A 26238-nucleotide genomic window follows, 5' to 3' on the forward strand; every position below is an offset into this window, starting at 1 on the left:
CAGACATTAATAGAACTATTTGGAGGGAAACTTAAAAGCAAGCAGACCACTTTTGCGACCTGAGCTCGTCATCGTTAGGCCCAGCCGCTGCGTGACGTGCCCAGCTCGTCAGTGATCCGCAATGGGTTAAAGTTTTCTAAATAGGTTTAAGATTATTTATTTGCAATTTTTTCCATAAACTTTTCATACTAGGAAAAAATGGTAAGAGGTCAGTAATTTGATGTAGTTTTTGTATAATTTTTCTTGTAAATTGGTAGAATTCTTGATATTTTGGTTGGTTTAGAACTCCTTAAACAAAGGATGAATGAATTAAATGGCACACTTTATTTAAATATCTGTTAGCATTTTAATCACTCTTATTGAGATTTCATCATAGCCACCGGAATTTTGTTTTTCAGTGAAGTAATAATTTTTTCACCTCCTCAGCATCAACAAACAAAGTTAATTCACTCTCATACATTGATCATTATCCTTATCAGTAAGTGTTATTACATTACTTTCTTTTCAGAAAGAAAGTCTAAAATTATTTTTAGTTACATTTTGAACAACATTTACAAAATAGTTATTAAATACATCCGTGATAAGTTTCGGGTTAGTGATTCCGTCTTTTAAGGAAATGTTATAGTTTTGATTGTATTTTTTCAATAACTTCAGAGTTAATTATGATCTAAATAGTGTTATGTATATTTGAAGAGTTTATTATTTTATTTTCAAAGTAATCGGCTTAAGCTTTAGTTAAATTTGTTTTAAAGGTATTTTCCCTCTGTTTCAATAATTCATTTAATAGAGAATTGTTTTTATCTCGAGTAGTTTTAGCCAAATGCAACAGTTTCCTTTTTTCAACTTTTAAGTTCCCTGACATCGAAATTTATTTGCATTTTTCAGTTGTGGTAATGCTAGGAAATAATTAATTGAAATAAAAACTAAATGTATTGTAAAATTCATCATTTTTTATCAAAAGGTACCATATATACATTGCCTCTAACATCATTTTTTGTAAAAATCTTTCAAATAAATAACATTTTGGCTATGAACTTTGCATATTTTGTTCTTTATTGGTGTTACGTTTTCTGATTTTAACTTTATATTGTTGAAGTACGATAATTGTCCATCATGATCGGAGAAACAAGTTACAAACTGTTATCACTGTACTGTCAAGGTTATTTGCTATGAAATTTTCAATAGCCGACTCAGAATTTTCTGTTACTATTGTAGGCAAATTAACGAGATAACTCATGTTGTGGCTTTTTAAAATGTTTTGCAGCATTTTGTGGTTAGTGTCTTTTTTTAAAACATTAATATTAATATCTCCCTCCACTATGATATGTTTGTACTTTTTTGAGTAAAATCCAAGTATTATATTAAATCTATCAAAAAATACTTGAAAATTCGAAAAACTATATAGCCCTATTACTAACACTAATATCATTAATTTTGTAACCACATATACAAAACTCAAATTGTTTGTCTTACAATACATTTTCTAACATAAACTTAGGCACTTCGACCAGTTCCCAATTTAAACTCTGTTTGCAGAGTATTATAACTCCACCTTTAGAAGCACTTTCTGTACAGTGAATTCAATTTTTTTCTTCGGAGGGAAAGAGACGATAGTCCTGCACGTAGTCCTAAAAGGACCTTTGTACCTTACTTACTTGTTTGTGCCTCCAAAATTTGAGACTTTTACAGAAGCAAATTAAATTTGAAGGCTCCTATTCTCTGATATCCTTGGGGCTGAGACAATATGCTCCTAGTAATTTTTTCATACTTTTAGATATGACAGGACAGTTAACCCACCCTTTATCATAAGAAGAGATAAATATTTTTGATTGTCTTAATCCTGAGGCCCTACTCCAGGTAAAAGGATCTAACCCTCTTTTCCAAATCTTATGAGAGCTTTGCTGTAGGAGAAGGCTACTCCACAGCCTGGCTCAGACTACCATAAGGGATTCTGTACCCATTTTGGCAAGGATATCTGCTTTTTCGTTTCCATGAATGCCCTCATGGCCGGGCACCCAACCAAGTGTAACTCGGTTCTTCCTTGCCATTTCCACCGGAACATTCTTGTATTCCCAAACTTCTTTCGAATCAAACAAGCAGGCATCAAGTGCCTTTAGTGCACCCTGGCTATCGGAGAGGATTAAATATTCCACTCCTTTTGGCCTCATTTGTATGAGTCTTATGGCACATGATTCTATAATTGCTATTACATCCGCTTGAAAGACCTTGGTGTTTTCCCAGGGGCACAGCTAGGTTATCTCCTGGTCCATAAATACCAAATCCTACCCTAGAGGCTAGGCGTGGACCATTTATATAGAACGTCTGGACTGCTTTAGTAGGGTAGGCGTCCTTTTTACTCCATTTTTTCCTTTCTTTAATGGGGAAGAAAGGATATTTCTCTATTTCAATGTGTAAGTTCTTCACAAATTTCGTCCCCATTTATTATAACCTGTCTTGACCTTTTTTCATAAGTAACTACCATAGATGCTCCATGGAAATTTGATCACTTGTACAACCACCAGGTGAACAGAAAAGCTTTTTTACACTTTTATGTTTAAAATCCAGGATTAGTTTTTAAAATGCGTGATCATACTCTACCTCTGTAGGTTTTTGATTGTATATTGGTTTGGTAACTAGCCCATAGACCTTTGCATCCACATTTTAATTTTGATATGCCAGATATTAGTTTTTAAAGTCTTCTGAAAATGGTTTTCCAAATATATTTTTGAAAACTACTGCCACATCAGCACTCATCTATCTCGGATCCTCGATATCAGCTGATATTGCATAAGGAGATGCAGTGTTTTTGTCATTTATAAATTTTTTAATATTTTGTACATGTTTGGCTCTATAACTTGGACATGTTTTCCATTAGTCTTTCAATTTGAATGTCCATTATTTAGCATTTGTTTCTTAGTTTCTTGTAATGTAGCAGATTTATAATCATTAAAGCACTCTATCATCATTTTAACAATTTCTTTTTTACCTTCACAATTGAAATGTAGACCATATGTTTGTGTACAAGTATTGAGATAATTGATTAACGTGCAGGAAGATAGAATGAGTTGACTTCTTCACCATCTGTTCAATTTCCATGTTGATGAAGCTCATCTTGTTGTTCAGTCCTGGAGTATGATGCTTGTAGGATAAACCAGCAAGAATTACCTTCTTGTTGCATGTCTTGTCTAATATTAAAAAAAAAATTCTTTTGTTAATTGTTCCTGTTTATATCATCATTAAAGCCATTCATAATAATTACTGCATCATGTTTTGTGAAATCTGTTGTAAGTTCTTTGATATCACCATAAATGATAACTTCGCGTTTGGCTTCCAAATGACAACGATTCAAAATCATGGTTTGGCCAAATTTGTTGTATAAATAAATAATATTTATTTGTTGTATGAACTCTTAACAAAGTTAAAAATACAGTCAGTTGAGACTTAAGTCAAATGAGTTCTTAACCCTTTTACTGCCGACGTCCGACATATCGGACGTCGGCATTTTTGCCGAAAACGCCAACGTCCGATATGTCGGACGTCTGTTTTTTTATCGTTACTGGCTACTGTTATGTTCAGATGCCAAAATATTCGGTATTTTGGTTGTTTAGGAGCAAAGGATAATGAAAGAAGCCATTTGAAGAACTTTGGATTTCTATTTTTGTCGTCTTTGACTAGAATTGACGAACTACCTAGACAGCTGTCAAAACCAGATGATCGGATTATGTTACTGAAATCTTCGTTCATTGTTGTTGTTTACAATGTTATCGAAAGTTTTTTGAAGTGTTACTTTTGTTGATCAAGGATAAAATGAGTAAAAGAGTTACATCTAACTCTTCTGTGAGTGAGGGAACAATAAGTAAGTGCAAGACGAACTAAGTGACGATTTCCTTCAGAATTTGTCAGATTCAGATGCCGAGAACGAATCTGATATTATTGTTAGGGCTATTGATGACAATCAAAGTGATGTGGATGACACTGATGACGATCCTGACTGTATCTTACCATCAGATAATGAGGAGTTATTAGATAGTGAGGGGGATGTGGCACAGATAAGTTTACCTTCAAATTCCACTGGTAGGCCTAGAGGAGGCCTACCAGTTTTGGGAAAATGCTCATAGTGCAGTTATGTTTCAAGGTAGCACCTTCAAATTTGGTATATGTTCTAAGCAATTGCTCTAGTTTATAATGATATCATGCTCATAATTTTAGTATAATTTTAAAAATAAATTATCAGATGCCAAACACAATTTTTATTTTTTTATTTATTTTTTATTTATATCATTTTTAAAAATAAATAATGTGTTTGTTTCAAATTAAAATGTCTTTTTATTATTTAAAAAACAGCATTTAAATACGAGTAAATAAAATAAAAATTCATGCAAATCTAATGAAAAATAAAAAAGATACAGCATTTTTTGTAAATGAATGCACAACAGTGATTTTCCTCCTTGGCAATTTTGACTGGTACAATAAAAAAATGGCTGGCAGTAAAAGGGTTAAGACTACACAAGAGTTAAAAATTAAAATAAGCATACTTTAAAATATAACATTTAAAATAGATTTTAAAATGCTTGGATGGTTTCAAATAAACATACTTAACATCATTACTTATCCATGATAATTTGATCCATGTAATTAATTCCAAAATATGATTCCCACTTTTAGTTCATCGCATAAATACTATATACTATTGTAATATCAACTAAAGTAAAGGTGATGCGTTTACAATTTTAAAACATAAACAGAATATGGTATACAGTTGATAAAAATTTGTGGTAGACGCATTAAAAAACTCATCCAGTGAATAAAACAGCAAATCTAGAAGCCAGTTGTAAAATTTAGTTTTAAAAGTATTTATATGGTATTAGCTATTAAGATTATAAACTTATTGTAGATTTTAACTGATATGACAATAAAACTATTTCAAGTTTTGATAAACAACATGTAGACCAAACCGGTATTAAATTGACTTATGAAGTAAATCCAGCATGATCAACAACATATCCTCATCCCATATATTTATGAACCTAAACCAACTAAACACCAATGAGACGACAACATATTTATTCACATCACCGAACTCATACAAATAATACACCAACATAGAACATCACAACAGTATATAACCATCACGCCACAAACCGAATTTGTACAACCATAATACCATGTTAAGTTATGATCTGAGTTCTACTTGGACCTCCGAAGGTAATGTTCTCTCAGTTGGAAGCTTCTTTGATGGATAATATTATACATACCTAGTAAAGTTATGATCCGTGTTCTACTTGGAATACTGAAGGTAATGCTCTCTCATTTGGAAGCTTCTTTGATGGATAATATCATACATACCAAGTAAAGTTATGATCTGAGTTCTACTTGGACTACTGAAGGTAATGTTCTCTCAGTTGGAAGCTTCTTTGATGGATAATATCATACATACCTAGTAAAGTTATGATCCGTGTTCTACTTGGAATACTGAAGGTAATGTTCTCTCATTTGGAAGCTTCTTTGATGGATGATATCATACATACCAAGTAAAGTTATGATCTGAGTTCTACTTGGACTACTGAAGGTAATGTTCTCTGATTTGGAAGCTTCTTTGATGGATGATATCATACATACCAAGTAGTTATGATCTGAGTTCTACTTGGACTTCTGATGGTAATGTTCTCTCATTTGGAAGCTTCTTTGATGGATAATATCATACATACCAAGTAAAGTTATGATCTGAGTTCTACTTGGACTACTGAAGGTAATGTTCTCTCAGTTGGAAGCTTCTTTGATGGATAATATCATACATACCTAGTAAAGTTATGATCCGTGTTCTACTTGGAATACTGAAGGTAATGTTCTCTCATTTGGAAGCTTCTTTGATGGATGATATCATACATACCAAGTAAAGTTATGATCTGAGTTCTACTTGGACTACTGAAGGTAATGTTCTCTGATCTGGAAGCTTCTTTGATGGATGATATCATACATACCAAGTAGTTATGATCTGAGTTCTACTTGGACTTCTGATGGTAATGTTCTCTCAGTTGGAAGCTTCTTTGATGGATAATATCATACATACCAAGTAAAGTTATGATCTGAGTTCTACTTGGACTACTGAAGGTAATGTTCTCCCAGTTGGAAGCTTCTTTGATGGATAATATCATACATACCAAGTAAAGTTATGATCTGAGTTCTACTTGGACTACTGAAGGTAATGTTCTCTCAGTTGGAAGCTTCTTTGATGGATAATATCATACATACCAAGTAAAGTTATGATCTGCGTTCTACTTGGACTCCTGAAGGTAATGTTCCCTCAACTCTCTTTGGTGGTCTTGAAATGAAAGTATAGTTCACCAACACCTCAACTGTTTTCTTAATAAAAATGACCGGCCTATCTCAATTATTGTAACTGCTACTTCAAATGCATTTTAACCATTAAGTTTGTACCAAATTTCAATGTTTTTTAGGGTTTTTAAATGACAACTTATTGTGCTATATTTATATAATAATTTTCTATACATCAATTGGTTTTTAGGCAAAGTAGCTGAACAATTAACACTGCTTAGAATATTTATCTTTTAATTTATAAATTCTTTTATAACTCTTAACTTGTCAATTAGTTATTCAGCTTTGCTATTGTATTTTTATATTCTTCTAATACACCAAAACACGTATTTCAGTGTATTGTGATCATAAATCTTTGTAATACACAATTGGATATCTCCTTAAGAATCATGGAGTATAAGACGTGGGCTTAAATTAAGCGGTAGATCAATTTGGAAACTCAGTTAAATGTGAATGTCAAAGAGGAAGTTAAAAGTAATTGTAATAACAGTAAGTTATTCTCTAAACTGAATTGTAAATATCAATTTGATCTTTTATACCAAATGACAACTGGTGTTGTGTTGCAGGTGAAGCCAGCCAAGAAGAGTCTACTGACACTATCGGAGGTGGACCAGTTTCTAGAGAAACTCTCTCAATTGACCAAAGAAGAAGATCAGTTGTATCACTTCTCCCAGATAGCAGAAAAGTCAGTTTATGGCAGAATATTAGTGTAAAGGAAATAAAAATTCCAAAATGTATTACCATATTTTTCGTTAGCTTTAAAAAATCGGTTAGATAAGTTTGTATCATTCTTCAAAATTCTCAAGAAACAAAAATATTTTCTTAATTGGGAGTAATTTTTAAACATTCATTCAATAATAAAAATATGTGATATCCATGTTTGGCAAACATAACACAATGGTATAAATAACTGTTTGGTACAAAATATTTGAAATTTCATATAGATAGTAAAATTTCTTTACTTAAAATGAACAAATTTTAACAATACTACGAAAAGCTATACATAGATTATTTGAAAGTAATCATTTGAAGGATTCATCCTAGTTATTGATTTTAACACTCTAGAGGCCAGGCAATGCCATAAACTGCTACACTAAGGCTTTAACTAACCACATTATGTCTCCTATGGGTTAAAAGAGAAAACATTTTATTAAAATCAAGTATCTAAATATACTATGTTGTAAATATCACCTGGTCCTATTTCCACTTAAATGAAACCATGTATACCATCCAGTGCCTTAGACTTCAACACTCAGAGGCTTAAATATTAACAACTGGTCAACAGAATACTGTACGGTATTAACTATAGCTCACATTCAAACATGAACGCTTCAACCAATACAATGGCTATAGCACAAATTAACTTTTATCCGGTCATTCAAAGACATATAGTGGTTGTGGTTTTGACTATGTGCATTTACCGAAATATTCTAAAATGTTAGTTTTTCATTGCAGGAATGAATCTGCTGGTCAATATTTCAACCATAACTTATTAAGGATTATAAAAAATTAACGAAACTACCCACTAGCTTGTACTGCTATCATTTAAGATGAAATGAAATAATGTCTTTACTTTGAGATAAAAATTTTTACAATAATTGCTATTTCATGTATGTTCAGAAGTTAGAACCTGCAGTCATTGCTCAGATAATGAATGTTAGCATGTGAAAATGTCATGAAATATCTGGGTTTTGAACTCAGATTCATAGGATGATAAGCTGCTGAGATACATAACATTCAGTTATGAGAGATAATACTGTTTCAAAATTTAAGATATATGAATGATAACTGGATTTAATTTCAGCTGCTGATTTTTTGAGTTTGTAATAATAGATTTTCTGTTTTGTTTTTGTTAAAACCACACTCTCTTTTCACTTTTTTTATTTATATTGTACAAATTTTATGTCGCCCAATCTGATGGAATATACAAGTCACACAAAATAAGTTTATAGAATCTTTAACTATGAGAACACGATTTTTTACATATTGTCATAAGCATATTTATAATATTTAGTTATGTATTAGTCCTACAAGTAAGATTCCATTCTATCTTGCTAAAATCTTGTTTTTTAATATTATATTTGAACAGAATTGTAATTTTTTTTTAATGTTTCTCTGTTTAGGTGCACATCTAATGATTTGAAAATGATCATTCGATTAGTGAAACATGATCTGAGAATTAATGCAGGCCCGAAACATATGTAAGTGTGATGCTTTTATTATGGAATTGTGAATTGTTCTTTCAATGAAATATACAAATATAGATTGTAGTCACAGTTTGTGATTTAATTCTAATTGTGTTATTTTGGGATAAAGACTGGAAGGTATCCACCCTGAGGCATACCAAGCATTCCAGACGACTAGAGACATCCGCAGTGTTGTGACCAGAGTCGTACCCACCATGAGTCAGTAAAAAAAAAATATCTACAGTGGTAAGAACTTAATAATTCTTACTTAATGACTATAGTCAAGACTATGAACTTGCTTTTCTTGTTATGAGGTCCAAATAAGTTAATATTTTTAATCACTCAAGTAAATACTTTTACTAATGCTATATTACAGCCATTAAACCAAATATAACTCATGTTGTGTAACAAAAGTTTGATAAGCCAGTCAGTGTACTTTTGCTCCTACAGAACTGTCAGTCAAACATGTCTTGTACCAAAATTATACTCTCTTGCACTTTAATTGCTGTAAAACAGTTTCAATATTATGGCTTTTTATCCAGTTCTTTTTGGAATTTTGCTACTTTTTATTCCCATTGGTTGTAAGTTCATTTATATTAATAAAATTTATGTTTACATCTTCATAACAATCTTGAGTGTGTGTGTCTGTTACGTAACCTTGTATTCTTTAATGAAATGCCTGTTTTATATATTATTATTATTTATAAAAAAATTTGTATGCCATTATTATATTTGTTCCTTCTCTTTCTCTATTAATGACTTTCATAGATTACTACTACTAAAATTTTGGTGCAAAAATCAGTTACATAAATAACTGAGTTGTGAAAATAACGTGTCTTATTGAAATGTATGTTTGTTAGTTCACATGTAAAATAATAATTGATTTGGCACTTACTTTGACATTGTTAACACTAAAACACTCAAGCATTGTCATAATTATTAAAATAAGCAAAATATATTTTAAAGTTTAACCCTCCGAGTGGTGAAAGACGCTACAGCGTCTATTAAATCTCGTTCGCGAGTGGCAAAGACGCTCTAGCGTCTATTAACGCAAGCCTCTCTTGTTCAGGTATTTCCGATGTTATGCCGTGACTTAAACGCTATATATTGGGTATGGTTAGAAAGACCAGATTCTAAACTTTAATTTGATATAGTAATTTAGATATGCTGGTACTAATGGAAACTCTTACAAACGGTTCATCCACCCTACTGTACTACCTCCTGGACCAAGTGTAGGTCTTCTTCACGGGATTACTTATTTACCAGACTTTGTGCAGTGTGTGTACACACCAAAAAAGGGGGTAAAAGTCACTTCTGGTGCCCAACTTGTAATTTTGGGGTTCATAGGTAGTGTTTCCCTTACCTGGAACATTATTGGAGGCCTCTCAAACCAGGAAGAATGATGAGGAATGAGGTTGGTTCTGATACTGACTAAAATGCAGTAAAAAACGTGTACATAAAAGTTTCGATCAGCAAATAGTGCGTTGTTTTTTAGGAATAATACATATAAGGGATACATATTTTTGTTCAGAATTAAATTTTAAACAAAATGGCTATTTTGGATTTGTGTTAAAAAATTAAGTTTAGGAACATTTACTCAGCCTAATATAAAACAAAAAAATTTGAATTTTTATTTTTGGAATTCAACCCATTGGTTTTTTACACCAATCCAAGGTAAGTGTTTCATATTATTACCATTCTACTCTGTGTGTTATGAAGTTTAAATCGATGTATGATATGTCATACTTATATAATATACAGGATTTTATATAAATTTTCTTTTGCTAACATACAAAATCAGTAAAAATGTCCCGCCACTTGGAGAAAAAATTACCGCCACTCGGAGGGTTAAAGTAAATATGTTTTTAAGTTTGAATCGTTCTATAGTCATAAGGTTTGTAACTAATATTGTTGTGTCTTAATAATTTATATAAATGTTAGTAGTTTAAAATTTGTTATTTATAGCAAAACTTTATCCTTTCACTGTTCATTGTAAATGTGTTGACCAAGTGTCACATGGTTCTAATTAGTAGACATTGGCAGGGTAAGGGTTAAGATTTCAATTCAGACCTTTTTTTAACTTTGATCCTTTGAAGACGACATGAAAAAAAACATTTGGGACATTTTTTTACTACAGTTTTTCTGTAGTTGTACTGACATGGTGCAGAAAAAAATGTCAATTTTTTGAGTTTTATAAAAAAATACATTTTACCAGTAGGTATAATAGAATCATGATTTTCATTTCTGTTTAAAGTTAATACGTTTTCTACTCAGAAACAATTATGTGAAGGGCTCAGGGGAAGAAGGGGGCAAGTCAGTTTTTGTAGACTTTACAGGAAACTGATTTTTAAGTTTTAAGATCGAAATCTCTATATAAAATTTGAGTTTTCTTAATTTTTTTAGATTCTTTATACAGTTTTATCTTAAATCTACAAAATTTTATAGGTTAGATTGTCTTACCTTCCTTGATTTTTTTAAAAATAACATAAATTGTTTATAAACTCCATATTTACACGTTATAAAGGGGGTAAGTCATAGAAAATAAATGGATGTCCAGGGAAAAAAGAGTTAAGTCATCTACTACACAAAGTGATTTTTTGTTAACACCTGTTTTAATTGTTAAAAAACTATTACAAACTAAATATTCATGACATTCTGCAACTTTCTCAGCTTCTCTACTTGTATGGCAAGTTTTCTAAGTACTCTCTAGCTTCTCTTTCGCAGAACCTGGACAAGTGCATCACATCTTCATACTTTGCCTTGGGTATCGGTATCAAATCTATAAATGTAACAAAAACTGTAATGTAGAGATGTAAATTAATTACAATTCAATTTATATAAATGAATACAATTAATTACATTATTTTTATTTTATACAATTTTAATTTAACACTAACCATTTACATTGAAAAATCAAATGAGTGGTTCAGAATGTTTTCTAAATTATCCCTCCCTCTCCATATCCTACTCTTTATAATTTCTTATTACAAGAACATAGAAAAATACAGTTCATAAAAAAATAAAAATAATACTGTGGTTAAATAGAATATTATTGTCGTTTTGTTGATTAAAGCACGATAACATTAGAGCCTTCACTCAAACACTTATTCTAATACTAAGCTTCTTAAATTAATAACGTTATAAGACCTACCTTCATATAGATAATCTGGAAGAATGAATTCGTTGTCTGCCAAGTTCCTTCGTTTTTTCACTTGTCGGTTACAAACCACTGCAGAATCAAAATGCCCCTTTTACTGCCAGACAATTTTGTTACTACATGCGCCCAACCTGCCAGGCTGTTCATCATGGGCATGTACCCAAACTGCCAGGCCAATTTTGGACATTTTGCAATGTTTCACATAAAAATTCATAGCTTTGCTATTTATAGTCATTGAAAGCTAAATAATGCTCTGTTTTTTTTCCTCAAGAAATGTAGTATTTAATACAATATCTAAATGTGCAATTCAGGAACTTATAATATTTTTGAAACAAAATATGTACTTACCTTTTATATAAAATTTTCTTTTTTTTAGTTTGACTTGAGATTATATTTTGTAAACTTCATTCAATATAAATTAAAGTGTTTTATTTTGAAGCTCAATACTATTTTAAGCAAAATTAAAAAAGAAACTATGTAAATATCTTTAAAATTATAGTTTTTATGAGTGTTTTTATGACTTATTACAAACTCACAAAATTTAAAGGCAATCTGAAAAACCACACTGTAACAACTGCTTCACCAAGTTATTGTCTTATTCAACTATTCTAAACTGTTTTATTATTCTTTTCAACTTAAAAATAGTTCTTAGAATATTTTCTTAGGCTATTTACAATCATTCTTGTCATATTATAGTATAAAAAATGTAAAAATACAGGTACGTAACATTTTTACTAACGTTTTTTGCGTGTTGTAGCTGCATGATGTAGGACGGATCAAATGTTTTACACAATAAAAAAATGTTGTAATAAAACTGTCACTTCAAGAAACAACTAATCTAATATTTACACTGTATTGAGACTGTCTTTTGTCTTAGTAGTGGATTTTAGTGTGATAGCCCGCTTGTCACTGTCAACATTAGTATCCGCGTAATTATGAAAACGTGGACAAATACGCGTGATAGAACCGTCTCCATCCTCAATAACACTATCGACATCAATTTTATCACTTCCAATTTCTAATAATAGTCTATCTCATTCAGGTGATCGTAAATTGTCACCCATTTCATTTACGTACACGCACACGAGGCAAAGGAAAATCGAACGCCACGACTGTACGCCTCAGACAAATTATTAGTCGCAAATAATAACGTTATTGCCGATAACGAGGGAAGTATTTGTGGACGAGTACCAGAGATAAGATAAAAAAGCCAGTCCAGGAAAACAGAATATAAATATCTCCGAGGCTTATAACACTGATAAGCGTTCAAAACAAATGAGTCATCCGTACCACGTCATCCGCGTGAGGGTCACGTCATTGTGCTTTTGGTCCACGCCTCACTCCGCGTCACCCTCACGTCGTTGATCCGCAATGAGTTAATAGAATATTACTTTACAACATGTGTTACGTATTCTGTGCTTCATTCTGAACACAGTAAACACAAATAAAAGACAATTATGTGAACTTCTATATTATTAATTAATTATTTTACGAACGTCCGGAAAAAAGGACGCTGGCAGTTTAGGCGTAGATTACCGACGTCCGGTTTTAAGGTCGTTGGCAGTTTAGGTATAGTTTTACAACGTCCTTAAAACAGGACGTTTGGCAGTGAAAGGGTTAAATAGAATATTATTGTCGTTTTGTTGATTAAAGCACGATAACATTAGAGCCTTCACTCAAACACTTATTCTAATACTAAGCTTCTTAAATTAATAACGTTATAAGACCTACCTTCATATAGATAATCTGGAAGAATGAATTCGTTGTCTGCCAAGTTCCTTCGTTTTTTCACTTGTCGGTTACAAACCACTGCAGAATCAAAATGCCCACTGTAGGAGCTTCGATGAAAGATGAAACGAGGATGAGTTCCAGTTATCTTAAGTTCTCTTATTGGCCTGGATTTGAAGGGGCACTTGTTAACATACATGCTATTGAGAAGTCCAGACCAGTTCCGAAACATTGATTGCTTTACTTCTACAACGTCAAAGGGTCGAGGCTTAACCCTGGCTTGCCTGAACACATCTGCCCATTGGCTTGGTAGCTCGACTCTAGTCTTTTGCTTAATAACTCCCATATTCTTATCTGTTTCCATGTAGGAGTGACCTCTTATGGGGAAACAAACAATGATTTCATCAAATCTGTGTTGCTCATGTACCAGTTGGTGAAGGAATCTAAAAACATTCCAGTTCTTGTTTTGCCCTCCACATGAATCGCAAAAAATGCGCAGTCGTCTAACATTGGGATCTAGAAAGTTATATACAAAATCGTGAATCATGGAGCAAACCTCGTCACTGCCTTTGCTACCAACAGTCTGTGGATACGTATGAAAAACGCTGGTTCCAGTGGATAAAATGTGAATGTTAAAGGTATAAACTGACAGCTGGCGTCTATAGTACACATCATTTGTCGACAAGTTGGGGACTGGCAGATTTTTCTGGAAATCAAAGCAAATTGCCTCAAGGTCTTCATTTTTTTCTGCTAATGAGCTTTGCAATCCTTTTTCGTTCATAGAACCTTTCAGCTTTTTTCTTATGAACTGTGTTCTCAATACGCAAGCGTTTTAGTTCAGTATCCTTTTGCTCTATTTGATCGGTGTCTGTATTTACATTTAAATGTAATTTTTCTGCTTCTAAGATTTTTGATTTTGCAATGTACTCATCGCATGTGCCACAAGTGTCCATGCGGGGATAGCCAAATGATATATTAAATTCTGTGGAGAAAATTGTACGGTATGTTTCATAGGACACTTTTATATTTTCATGCTTAATACAGAACATATCAAACATTTTTTTTATGTTTAATTCTTCTGGTAAATATATTTTGTTGGACTGTGACAGGTTGTAGTGGCCTTTTCTGCCCTTGAAAGACCCTATATGTTCTACTATAGCTGTTTTGGCTTCTTCTGAAAGTTTATTAGGCCTTACATTGTGCTTACCTCGACCGTCTCGGGGTGCCTTACCTTCTTTTTTAAGACCTCTTTGGAGGATTTGTAGTTTTTTCTTTCCAATTCCGTGAATTGAACGAAATGCTTGCTGGCAAACCTGTACTTCCTTTACTGTTTCATCACACAAAAATCTGACTCTGTAAGAATAGGTTGCATCACGAAAATTAGCTTCATCTTCAGCTAAACGAGGGCGCCTGTTTTGTGTTTGTTGCACAGAAATAAGCCCACAAAGATAAGTATTTTGTTCGTCAACAGAATTCATTAAATTAAAATTCAACAAAATACTTTTCCGGCAATGTTGTGGGACATTTTCAAAGCATTTGAGATGTTTACATTGGCAATCAGGCCCTGGAGTATGGCTCTGAAGGTTCAACTTCTTATTCGCATCACTTAAACGTCCAAATTGTTTTCTCTTCTTCGTATTTTTCACTTCATTCACTGCACTATGCTCTTCATACTCACTTTCACTCTCCATTATTCACCACAAAAGATTTTAAAACTGCAAAGAACACTATTACAACAGCAGAACATTAAAACATAACCTCAAAATCAACTACACTGACGGATCAATACTGGAGAACAATCAATATTACAGATACGAAAAGCCTGCAGACGATTTCCTGTTTACTTCGCCAGCTGACTTGCCCCCTTCTTAGCCTGAAGCGCTCAGACTTACCTCCTTTATAACCTGTATGGATATTTTTTAAATACGATTTTAAACTAACTAGCCTCTTTCTTCTCCTGTATAATTTTAACACGAGGTAGCTACTTATCTGACCTATCCGCTGGTATAGCAAACTAAAAAAAAAAAAAAATTGACTTGCCCCCTTCTTCCCCTGAGCCCTTCATGTAATCAACTAAAAAATTAAAAAGTATATTTGTTTTTTTTTTTTAATTTAAATATTTTTACTTTTTTGTTTGATATATTTCACAAGCAACAAATATTTTTTCATGGGAAATTGTATAATTTGTACAGTATGTATTTGGTAACCTATGCTAGAAATCTTGATGAAATTTGAATTAAATTATTTTGGAAAAGTGCCATATAGTTTTAGATAGCCTGTATATAGCCAGGTTTCAATGGAAAGTAAATAGACATAAACAACCAATATAAATAAAACAGAATATAAAAAGTTGAAATCACTCAATATCTACAAGCTAACTAAACCAATTCATTTCACTAAAGCAGACAATGATGAATTGGAAAACAACAACACATCAGCTGGATTGGTGCATGCAACATGACATAATAATCAGTAACAGCTGGTACAAAAAATATTATTTTCAACTTGAGATAAAAATACATTCATTCACATTTAAGTGTAAGAAAGATTAATCTTATATCTTTCGCAAACATTTAGTATACTATAAATTATATTAAAAAAAAACATTAAACTAATATAAATTATAATATTACAAAAGAAACTTTGGAGGGTCATAAAAAGTCACTTCAGAACTCACACATGAAACACTGGTGATTATAAACCTTCTTGTAATTCTTTCACATGTTTAGAGCTGGCTTATATAGTGTCCTCGTCCTTTAACATCTTAACCACTAGTTTTCTTATTAAATGCATTTGAATCAAACCTTTAAAATACTATCAACAAATTGAAAAAAAATCGTGAGATGTAATGTGTGAATAAATAAATGAACTCATAGATTTAATTTGCTGTTGGATTAAATGGCCTTGTTTGGTTATCTTGAGCCAGGAGCTGGAATGAAAGTCCAGTGGAGCCTTGATATAACAAATCTTAGGATCCAAGAAACTTGGTTGAAAATTTTAAACTTTTTATATTGAACTTAAATGTTTCCAATGCTTGCTATATAAAATTGGATTCTAAGAGCTGAAATAGAATCCCTTTATAATGAATATTACATAGCTTAATCTCTGTTTTGTGGGTAATGTTAGCTTGTTCTTTTTTTTGTAAATTTTAGGTTATATATTCTAAACTTCATACTTTTTCTATATAATTGTGGCTAGTGTCGATTGAACAATGTCAAATTTCTTAGCAATGTCTAATTTCTTCTTCTTGGGATTGTTTTCAACAGCTTTTAATGCATTATGCCCTAGTTCCACTGTAAGAAATTTCCTTGCAGTTTTGTTCACCATCTCACTCTTGAACAGTTAATACAAGCACGACAAGGATCAAAGCTCCTGTCATCTGTCAACTGGAACGGTACACAATGTCAACACCACAACAATTCTGAGTCATAATGACTGATGGGTGGAGGAGGAAGTGGAGCGGGAAGCTTAGGACAAGTTTTCATGTAGCGATATGCTTCCAGTACAACCTGTACACAGTTTCTGAATAATCTGCATTACAATGGGGAAAGCTATAGAAATTTTTAATTTATAGACTATGTTTGTTATGTAGAAGTGTTATGCAATGGGTATTCACAGTGTGGGTTTTATGTTCAGTCCTCGGATCTTAAAAGAGTATGTTATATTTAATTCTAAACAACAATAATTGTTGAAAGTGGATTAAAAATGTAGTAATAGAGGAATTTGTTAGAGAAATTCTCATAACTAGGTAGCACAATCTGGTTACTAAATTAACTTAATAAAGTATGGGGTATAATTTACTTTATCCATCTTCCCTAGCACACTGTGTATGCTATTCTGCTAGTCTAGTAAAAGTGTCGAAGTACATGTAGCATGAGAATTGATTTTGTTACGTTATTCACTGTCTCCTGGTCAAATTACCATGATGCGCATCTGGACAGAATTGTACAGCTCTATCATGTGAGGACACTCCTGCATTTTATTATTTTAACAATTCTATTTGAACAAAATTGTTGCATATTAACAATAATACAAAACTTATCTTAAGAATAATAAATCACCAGCAAAAATATTTATTTACATTTCCCTGAAAATTGTCAATATTTTCCAATCCTCTATTTGATGGGTCTGGACCTTAATATGTTATTATTAAATGTTTTAATGTTCTAGTGACTGGAACAGAGAAAAAGGGTAAAACTACAACACCAAAAGCAAAACAGACGAAGCAAAAAACACCAACTAAGCCTGCTGTAACAAGTGCAGTGGCTAAAGCTCCAACAGTAGCAACCAATATCAGCAATGCCGCCATCCCTTCAGACAAAATGCACAAGGATAACTCCTTCAGAGAGTTTCGCAGACTGTGTGCTGACATAGCTAATGCAAGCAGTTACCTAACCAAGACTTCAATTGTCAGAGATTTCTTTAACAAGGGCACTGAAGGCGGTGAGAGTTTTATAAATTAATATTATAAGACATTGTGTAATTATTCCACTTTTGCAATATATTTCAAACATTTTTGAAAATTGCAATTATTTCCAAAATAATATGTCTTAAAAATTAAATGTCTTAAAAAAGTGTGTAAAGTAAAGGATTGTCCAAGTTGCTTATTTTGTAAAACTTAGTAATTGGTATTGAAGTGTATTTAAACATCACTCGCTTATAATTACTGTGTGAACATTTCAAAATATCTTCTGGTAGGATCCTTCAGTTAAACCTGAAAACTGTGAGATCGTTTTAAATCTTGTTTTCATTTCATTCTATGTTATTTGTGGCTGTCCTGTTAATGTCATAATTTTAATCCTTCAATGCAAATATCCGTATTATGGCTACCTAAATCCATAATATATACAGCTTGTACGTTATGAAAACAATTGAATTTATAAACTGAAATCCTACAATCTTTAACAGCTCTGCATGAAAACAGAATCAAATTAATACTGACAGACACAATCATATTATGAGATGAAAGTAAATTATATAAAAATATTTTTTAACTATTCAGCAAAGAAATATCCACTTGAGGGAGGAGTCCGATTGCATATCTCAAAAGGTAGTATTACTGATTTTTGTTTTTGCTGAACAGGGGCAAATTTCTGGAAAAATCATGTTACCTTTTCAAACCTTCTATCGCCAAAAAAACTTTGAAACAAATAAAATATTATATGTTACTTTTGGTTAATTCCAAGTATTTTCCCAAACTCATATAGAAAATCTTATGCATAGCTGTAAGTAAGCCTAGAATAATGTCCTCTTTTCAAATTTAAGAGATTTTCTTATTGCAGATGGTTTTCGAGGTGATGTCTTGCTCTGGTGCCGTTTGCTCCTACCTGGGGCTGTCAAGAGAGTGTACAATCTACAGTCCAAACAAATCATCAAACTGCTCAGTCGGGTATAAGACATTTCTTACTATAAGACTTCAAAAACACACAAGGGCCATCCAGAAAACAACTTACATTTTGAAATTAAAAATCGAGTAGTACCTATAAAACTGTTTTTATTACATACTATTAAAAACTACACATTTAGTAAGAATTTGGCCTTTTCTGTAATATACTGATTCTTTTGTACCATTTTTTGGTCTCAATGAGTCTTTTTGGCAGTTCTTTGTTCTTTCATTGGCAGTTCTTTTCAAAAAGGTGTCTCTTTCCTGAAGCAATTCGGCACATGGTAACTTTGTGTAAATTGTTCAGTAAACACATGATACCCTTTATCATGACACTTTCCCATCTCTAGTAGATTCAATACAACTTTTTGTGTGAATTGTTTTGGTCTTTCCTCCAAGTAGTCTTTGCCACTATACTTAGAAATCTGGACAACATACAAGATTCGACAAGTTCAAATTTGTTCACTCTGAACCGTGCATGCTGTTTATTAGGCAAATATTGAATAAAGGTGCAACGGTTCTTCATTTCTATCATGATATCCAAGCTAAGATTTTGGTCTGGAACTTATATGTCTCAAGAAGGCTGAATTAGCCAAGTCTAGGAACGGATAGATTTACAGGTGATGCATTGGACAAAGTAACTTTAAATTGAATGAATAATAATCCAGCAGTGTATATCCATAGACAGATAAGTGAAGTATACGGTCCTAGTATGATGAGTGACAGCAAAGTGGAAATTAATGTAAAACGACATTGCACAAAATTGTCTCTGAACATTTAATATTTTGTAAATTGTGCTAACGTTGGGTTCCCAGGCTGCTTACTGAGGAACACAAAATGAGAAGAATGGGTTGTGCCTTTGAGTTTTTGGTCCGATATCATGAGGAAGGTGATAAACTATAAGAGAATTTTGTCACAGGTGATGAGGTATGAGTTTCTCACATAACCACAGAAACGAAATTCCAGTTAATGAAATGATGTCACAAAACGTCTCCCGTTAAAGTCATGGCCAAACAAACAATCACAACACACAAGGTTAAGGTGACCATGTTTTTTTGTTAGACATGGAATATTGTCGAGTTTATGGAACGAGGAATAATAATAAATTGCCTCCGATTATTACAATATTTCGACTAAACTCGTCGTTCAATACAGAATAAGCGATGTGGCCTATTAACATCTGGAGTTCTCTTCTTGCATGACAACGCCAGACCCTCCTCTGTCATCCAAACCCAAAATTTCATCCGATTATTTGGTAGGGAACAGATTCAGATTGACCACTCTCCATACAGCATGGACTACTTGCCACCGAGCGTGTTTCACTGGTTTCGTTACACAAAGGAGTTTCTTGGCGGTAAGCGCTTCAACACTTTTGAATAAGTGAAAGAAGCAGTTAAAGAGTGGTTATTCTCACAGGTAGCAGACTTCTACGACATCAGCATTCAAAAGCTTGTAGCAAATTATGATAAATGTTCAAACAAAAATGGAAACTATGTTGAAAAATAAATAAAGATGCCAGGAATCAAATAAAACAATTTTTTTAAATATGTTGCTATTTATCTTTTATGAGAAATCACACCTTGCTTTTCGGATGACCCTTGTATATAACTTTTTCAATTTTTTTTTTATGTTCTCATTTATATTGTAGTACTATATGTTTCATTAAAATTAATAGGCCTAAATTTAAATTTATGAATATTTGTTACCCACCCTTGATCACTTCATCACTTATAAGGCTTAGGTCCAGTCGCAGCTTGTTTCTGGAGCACTATTAACGGGCAATTTACAATTATGTATAAATTTAATAGACTTGTCAAAACATTTATATATAAAAAATAACCAATCAATATTTTGTCTTGTGTCATACTGAAATTCTCGATGTACTGAAGTTTTGTATTTCCCCTACAGGTCTGATATATTGAGGTTTCACTGTATTAAATACTTGTATATTGTAAGGAATTTAATTTCTTCCATTTCAAATTGCAGTTGTTTGGCACGAGCCAAGAGGAAATGCTGGAAGACTTGGAACAAGGCGATGTGGCTGAAACTGTCAGAGTCTTCTTTGAGCAGAGTAATTCTGTATGTATGCTACTCAAGTTATGTGTTATCATAAATTTCAAACAATCGATACAAACTTGCCAGGTATAGAACAATGAACAGCGTAAAATAAGCTTTGAACATTGAGAATACCAAAAGGAACATGGTAATAATGGTAAAAATTATATAATAATGTTAATTATATAAATATATAGTATGTATACAAACACTCAACAGTTATCTCTTATCAGGTGCATTTCTTTTTAGTAAGTTTAATTATTATTAGCCTTTTTCCAGTATTTTGAGACATGCTTAGTACAAACTCAGATTCCTATATTCCCGTCTTCTTTCTTCCAGTGCTTTCAATCAGACCTCTCCACACCTTTCACCCCCCTTGAAACATTTCGAGGTCTTCCTCCTGATTTCCCTTTTTTGGTAAGTAATTTCTCCTAATAAATTTACCAAATAATTGTTCCTTGCGCAATGTTTTTTTATTACATTCTTTGGCTTGCATGTAAATCAACTATTGCTTCATTTAGAAGTGATAAATATTCCTAAATACTCTATATGCTTACAGAACTGTTACTTAGGAAGGTTTTCCATTGCTATGTTTTTCTTTATAAAACAGGAATGTAAGACATGATGCTATAATTATAGGGAAAGAGTGATGAATGAAAACAAAGGCCAAAGTTAACTACTGTACAAATGATTCGTAGTAATGTAAAAGTGAATGACCGTCAGTTGATTGATACACACAACATAGCTATGGTGGTAGGAAGGGTTGATTTAATATGAATGGCCAGTCTCGCTCCAATTAACCTTCCTCTCAGTGCAGCGTGTGGAACAGTATCAGATTCCAGATGCTGCATTAAGATTAAATTCACACACTTTAGATTAAATTCAATTTTACATGTAAAAGGTTTCTATGCATGGCAGATTTAAGCGTATTAATGAAAAAAATTATTGATGCAAGAAAGAAACTTGTTTCACAATGTTAAAAGTGTATTTAAAGATATTCTTTATTCAGATAAGGAGAAAATTAAATACAATAAAAACTTATTATCGTCAGGACCGTGGTCGTGAGAATAGATGGATAACAGAAACAATGTATTATTCCTCCAAAACATACCCTAAATCAATTATATTATGGACAAAAGTCACTCTCACAGTAATGTAATATATTTCAGAGTGAAAAGAAAATTAAACACGATTGTAATAGCAAATAAAACTATTTATTACATGGTAAAAACATTCCTGCAATATCTATAAATGTGGAAATTCAATGTATAGTAATATAAACTAACAGGTGAAATAGTTCATGTTGCTTGGAAATAATCAAGCCATTTTCTTCTGCCTCTTTGATGCTCAAGCTTTCACGATGGCAATATTTCATATTTTTCAGAGCAGTAATGTCTGCGTTGCATTGGCCTCTTCTTGACTTTCAAACCATTCTATACACTTAGGCAGCATTGTTTCAGTCTCTGAGTGGATAATTGTTTGTTTCTTCTCGTGGTTTGAACACATGTCTTCTTCAGACCCTTCTTCTGCTTCGGTGGCACTTATGCTGGCAACAATTTCGTCGTCACTCAAAGTTTGAAACCCCTCGTCCGCTCTGTCACACTCTTAACTACTCTGCTACCTATTCTAATGTCAAATTTGTACTGGTTTTTAAATTATTCCACAAATTAACAATCTCATCAACTATCACACTCTCAGGATCCTCAGATTCTTCACCTCCAGGTTGAGCCCCATAGTTTATTCCAGCTGTTCTATAGACTTGACACTGACAAATCACACCATGCACTGGGAAAATTGAAAATAGCATCTTTAATACTATAAGACCTTCAAAACTGTTTTACAGACGTTGATTCATCGCATGAGAGCAAACTTTCGATAAACATTTTTCTATAACGATGTTTCATGTTTGTGATGATTTCTGAACCATGGGCTGTATAAGTGAAGTTGCATTTGTTGGAAGGGTATATTATGTTGCCATCTTTACTTTTCATTTCAAAAGTAGTTGAGTCATTGTCTAATAGCAACTGCGCTTTCTGGGAGAAATTTTGTCAGACAAATAACCAAACTTTTGAGGTAAAAATTGTTTGTGAAACCAGTCAAAAAATTGATTGATCCATCCAAGTACTCTTCTGTGCATAATATTGTGCAGCAAGAGCATTCAAATTCAAATTCTTGAATGCACTAGGCTTTCTTAGTTTCTCAATCACAAACCATAGTAGTGATGCGATCGGTTTGTACTTGACTGCAGCAGTTAGTACGAATTTTGTTTCTTAGTTTCTTGTAATGTAGCAGATTTATAATCATTAAAGCACTCTATCATCATTTTAACAATTTCTTTTTTACCTTCACAATTGAAATGTAGACCATATGTTTGTGTACAAGTATTGAGATAATTGATTAATGTGCAGGAAGATAGCATGAGTTGACTTCTACACCATCTGTTCAATTTCAATGTTGATGAAGCTCATCTTGTTGTTCAGTCCTGGAGTGTGATGCTTGTATGATAAACCAGCAAGAATTACTTTGTTGTTACATGTCTTGTCTAATATTAAAAAAAAAATTCTTTTGTTAATTGTTCCTGTTAATATCATCATTAAAGCCATTCATAATAATTACTGCATCATGTTTTGTGAAATCTGTTGTAAGTTCTTTGATATCACCATAAATGATAACTTCGCGTTTGGCTTCCAAATGACAACGATTCAAAATCATGGTTTGGCCAAATTTGTTGTATAAATAAATAATATTTATTTGTTGTATGAACTCTTAACAAAGTTGAGAATACAGTCAGTTGACACTTAAGTCAAATGAGTTCTTAAGACTACACAAGAGTTAAAAACTAAAATAAAAATGCTTTAAAATATAACATTTAAAATAGATTTTAAAATGCTTTGATGGTTTCAAATAAACATACTTAACATCATTACTTATCCATGATAATTTGATCCATGTAATTAATTCCAAAATATGATTCCCACTATTAGTTCATCGCATAAATACTATATACTATTGTAATATCAACTAAAGTAAAGGGTGATGCGTTTACAATTTTAAAACATAAACAGAATATGGTATACAGTTGATAAAAAATTGTGGTAGACGCATTGAAAAACTCATCCAGTGAATAAAACAGCAAAACTAGAAGCCAGTTGTAAAATTTAGTTTTAAAAGTATTTATATGGTATTAGCTATTAAGATTATAAACTTATTGTAGATTTTAACTGATATGACAATAAAACTATTTCAAGTTTTGATAAACAACATGTAGACCAAACCGGTATTAAATTGACTTATGAAGTAAATCCAGCATGATCAACAACATATTCTCATCCCATATATTTATGAACCTAAACCAACTAAACACCAATGAGACGACAGCATATTTATTCACATCACCGAACTCATACAAATAATACACCAACATAGAACATCACAACAGTATATAACCATCACGCCACAAACCGAATTTGTACAACCATAATACCATGTTAAGTTATGATTTGAGTTCTACTTGGACCTCCGAAGGTAATGTTCTCTCAGTTGGAAGCTTCTTTGATGGATAAGATCATACATACCAAGTAAAGTTATGATCTGCATTTCACTTGGACTTCTGAAGGTAATGTTTTTCTCAGTTGGAAGCTTCTTTGATGGATAATATCATACATACCTAGTAAAGTTATGATCCGTGTTCTACTTGGACTACTGAAGGTAATGTTCTCCCAATTGGAAGCTTCTTTGATGAAGTTATGATCTGAGTTCTACTTGGACTACTGAAGGTAATGTTCTCTCAGTTGGAAGCTTCTTTGATGGATAATATACATAACAAGTAAAGTTATGATCTGAGTTCTACTTGGACTACTGAAGGTAATGTTCTCTCAGTTGGAAGTTTCTTTTATGGATAATATCATACATAACAAGTAAAGTTATGATCTGCGTTCTACTTGGACTACTGAAGGTAATGTTCTCCCAGTTGGAAGCTTCTTTGATGGATAATATCATACATACCAAGTAAAGTTATGATCTGAGTTCTACTTAAACTTCTGATGGTAATGTTCTCTTAGTTGGAAGCTTCTTTGATGGATAATATCATACATACCAAGTAAAGTTATGATCTGAGTTCTACTTGGACTTCTGATGGTAATGTTCTCTGAGTTGGAAGCTTCTTTGATGGATAATATCATACATACCAAGTAAAGTTATGATCTGAGTTCTACTTGGACTTCTGATGGTAATGTTCTCTCAGTTGGAAGCTTCTTTGATGGATAATATCATACATACCAAGTAAAGTTATGATCCGTGTTCTACTTGGACTACTGAAGGTAATGTTCTCTCAGTTGGAAGCTTCTTTGATGGATAATATCATACATACCTAGTAAAGTTATGATCTGAGTTCTACTTGGACTACTGAAGGTAATGTTCTCTCAGTTGGAAGCTTCTTTGATGGATAATATCATACATACCAAGTAAAGTTATGATCTGAGTTCTACTTGGACTACTGAAGGTAATGTTCTCTCAGTTGGGAGCTTCTTTTATGGATAATATCATACATAACAAGTAAAGTTATGATCTGAGTTCTACTTGGTCTACTGAAGGTAATGTTCTCTCAGTTGGAAGCTTCTTTTATGGATAATATAATACATAACAAGTAAAGTTATGATCTGTGTTCTACTTGGACTACTGAAGGTAATGTTCTCCCAGTTGGAAGCTTCTTTGATGGATAATATCATACATACCAAGTAAAGTTATGATCTGAGTTCTACTTAGACTTCTGATGGTAATTTTCTTTCAGTTGGAAACTTCTTTGATGGATAATATCATACATACCAAGTATTGTTATGATGTGATCTCTGCTTTGATCATCTGAAGTTAACCTTTGTCTCAGTTGGAATAATCTCAGTATTTCTTATAAAAATGTCTTCACAAAGTGTTCCCTCAACTCTCTTTGGTGGTCTTGAAATGAAAGTATAGTTCACCAACACCTCAACTGTTTTCTTAATAAAAATGACCGGCCTATCTCAATTATTGTAACTGCTACTTCAAATGCATTTTAACCATTAAGTTTGTACCAAATTTCAATGTTTTTTAGGGTTTTTAAATGACAACTTATTGTGCTATATTTATATAATAATTTTCTATACATCAATTGGTTTTTAGGCAAAGTAGCTGAACAATTAACTCATTGGCCTACTAGTATTTCCAGCCTCTCAACTCCACAGTAAATCCAATTAATTTGGCCCAAAATGGAGAATTTTACTTAAAATTCCATTACTCTAGTTGTACTGTTTAGATTTTAATAAAACTTGGGATATTTAATAAAAGCACCCTAAACTATATTTTTCACAAAAAAAAAAATTAAAAAGTTAATGTTAATTTTTGTTAATTTTGTTAATTTG

The 26238-nt window shown here is 32.4% G+C and overlaps 1 protein-coding gene across 1 annotated transcript in view; it reads left to right on the forward strand.

Annotated features, from left to right (window-relative positions):
• LOC124358407 (DNA ligase 3-like) overlaps positions 1–26238 on the forward strand; it is a 109156-nt gene that overhangs the window by 22710 nt on the left and 60208 nt on the right. Inside the window, 6 exon segments of the mRNA XM_046810706.1 lie at positions 6903–7021; positions 8460–8537; positions 8653–8741; positions 17578–17850; positions 18690–18796; positions 20777–20869. Of these exon segments, the coding sequence (XP_046666662.1) occupies positions 6903–7021; positions 8460–8537; positions 8653–8741; positions 17578–17850; positions 18690–18796; positions 20777–20869 (759 nt within the window).

The sequence above is a fragment of the Homalodisca vitripennis genome, chromosome 3 (assembly GCF_021130785.1).
Source record: "Homalodisca vitripennis isolate AUS2020 chromosome 3, UT_GWSS_2.1, whole genome shotgun sequence".
NCBI lineage: Eukaryota > Metazoa > Arthropoda > Insecta > Hemiptera > Cicadellidae > Homalodisca > Homalodisca vitripennis.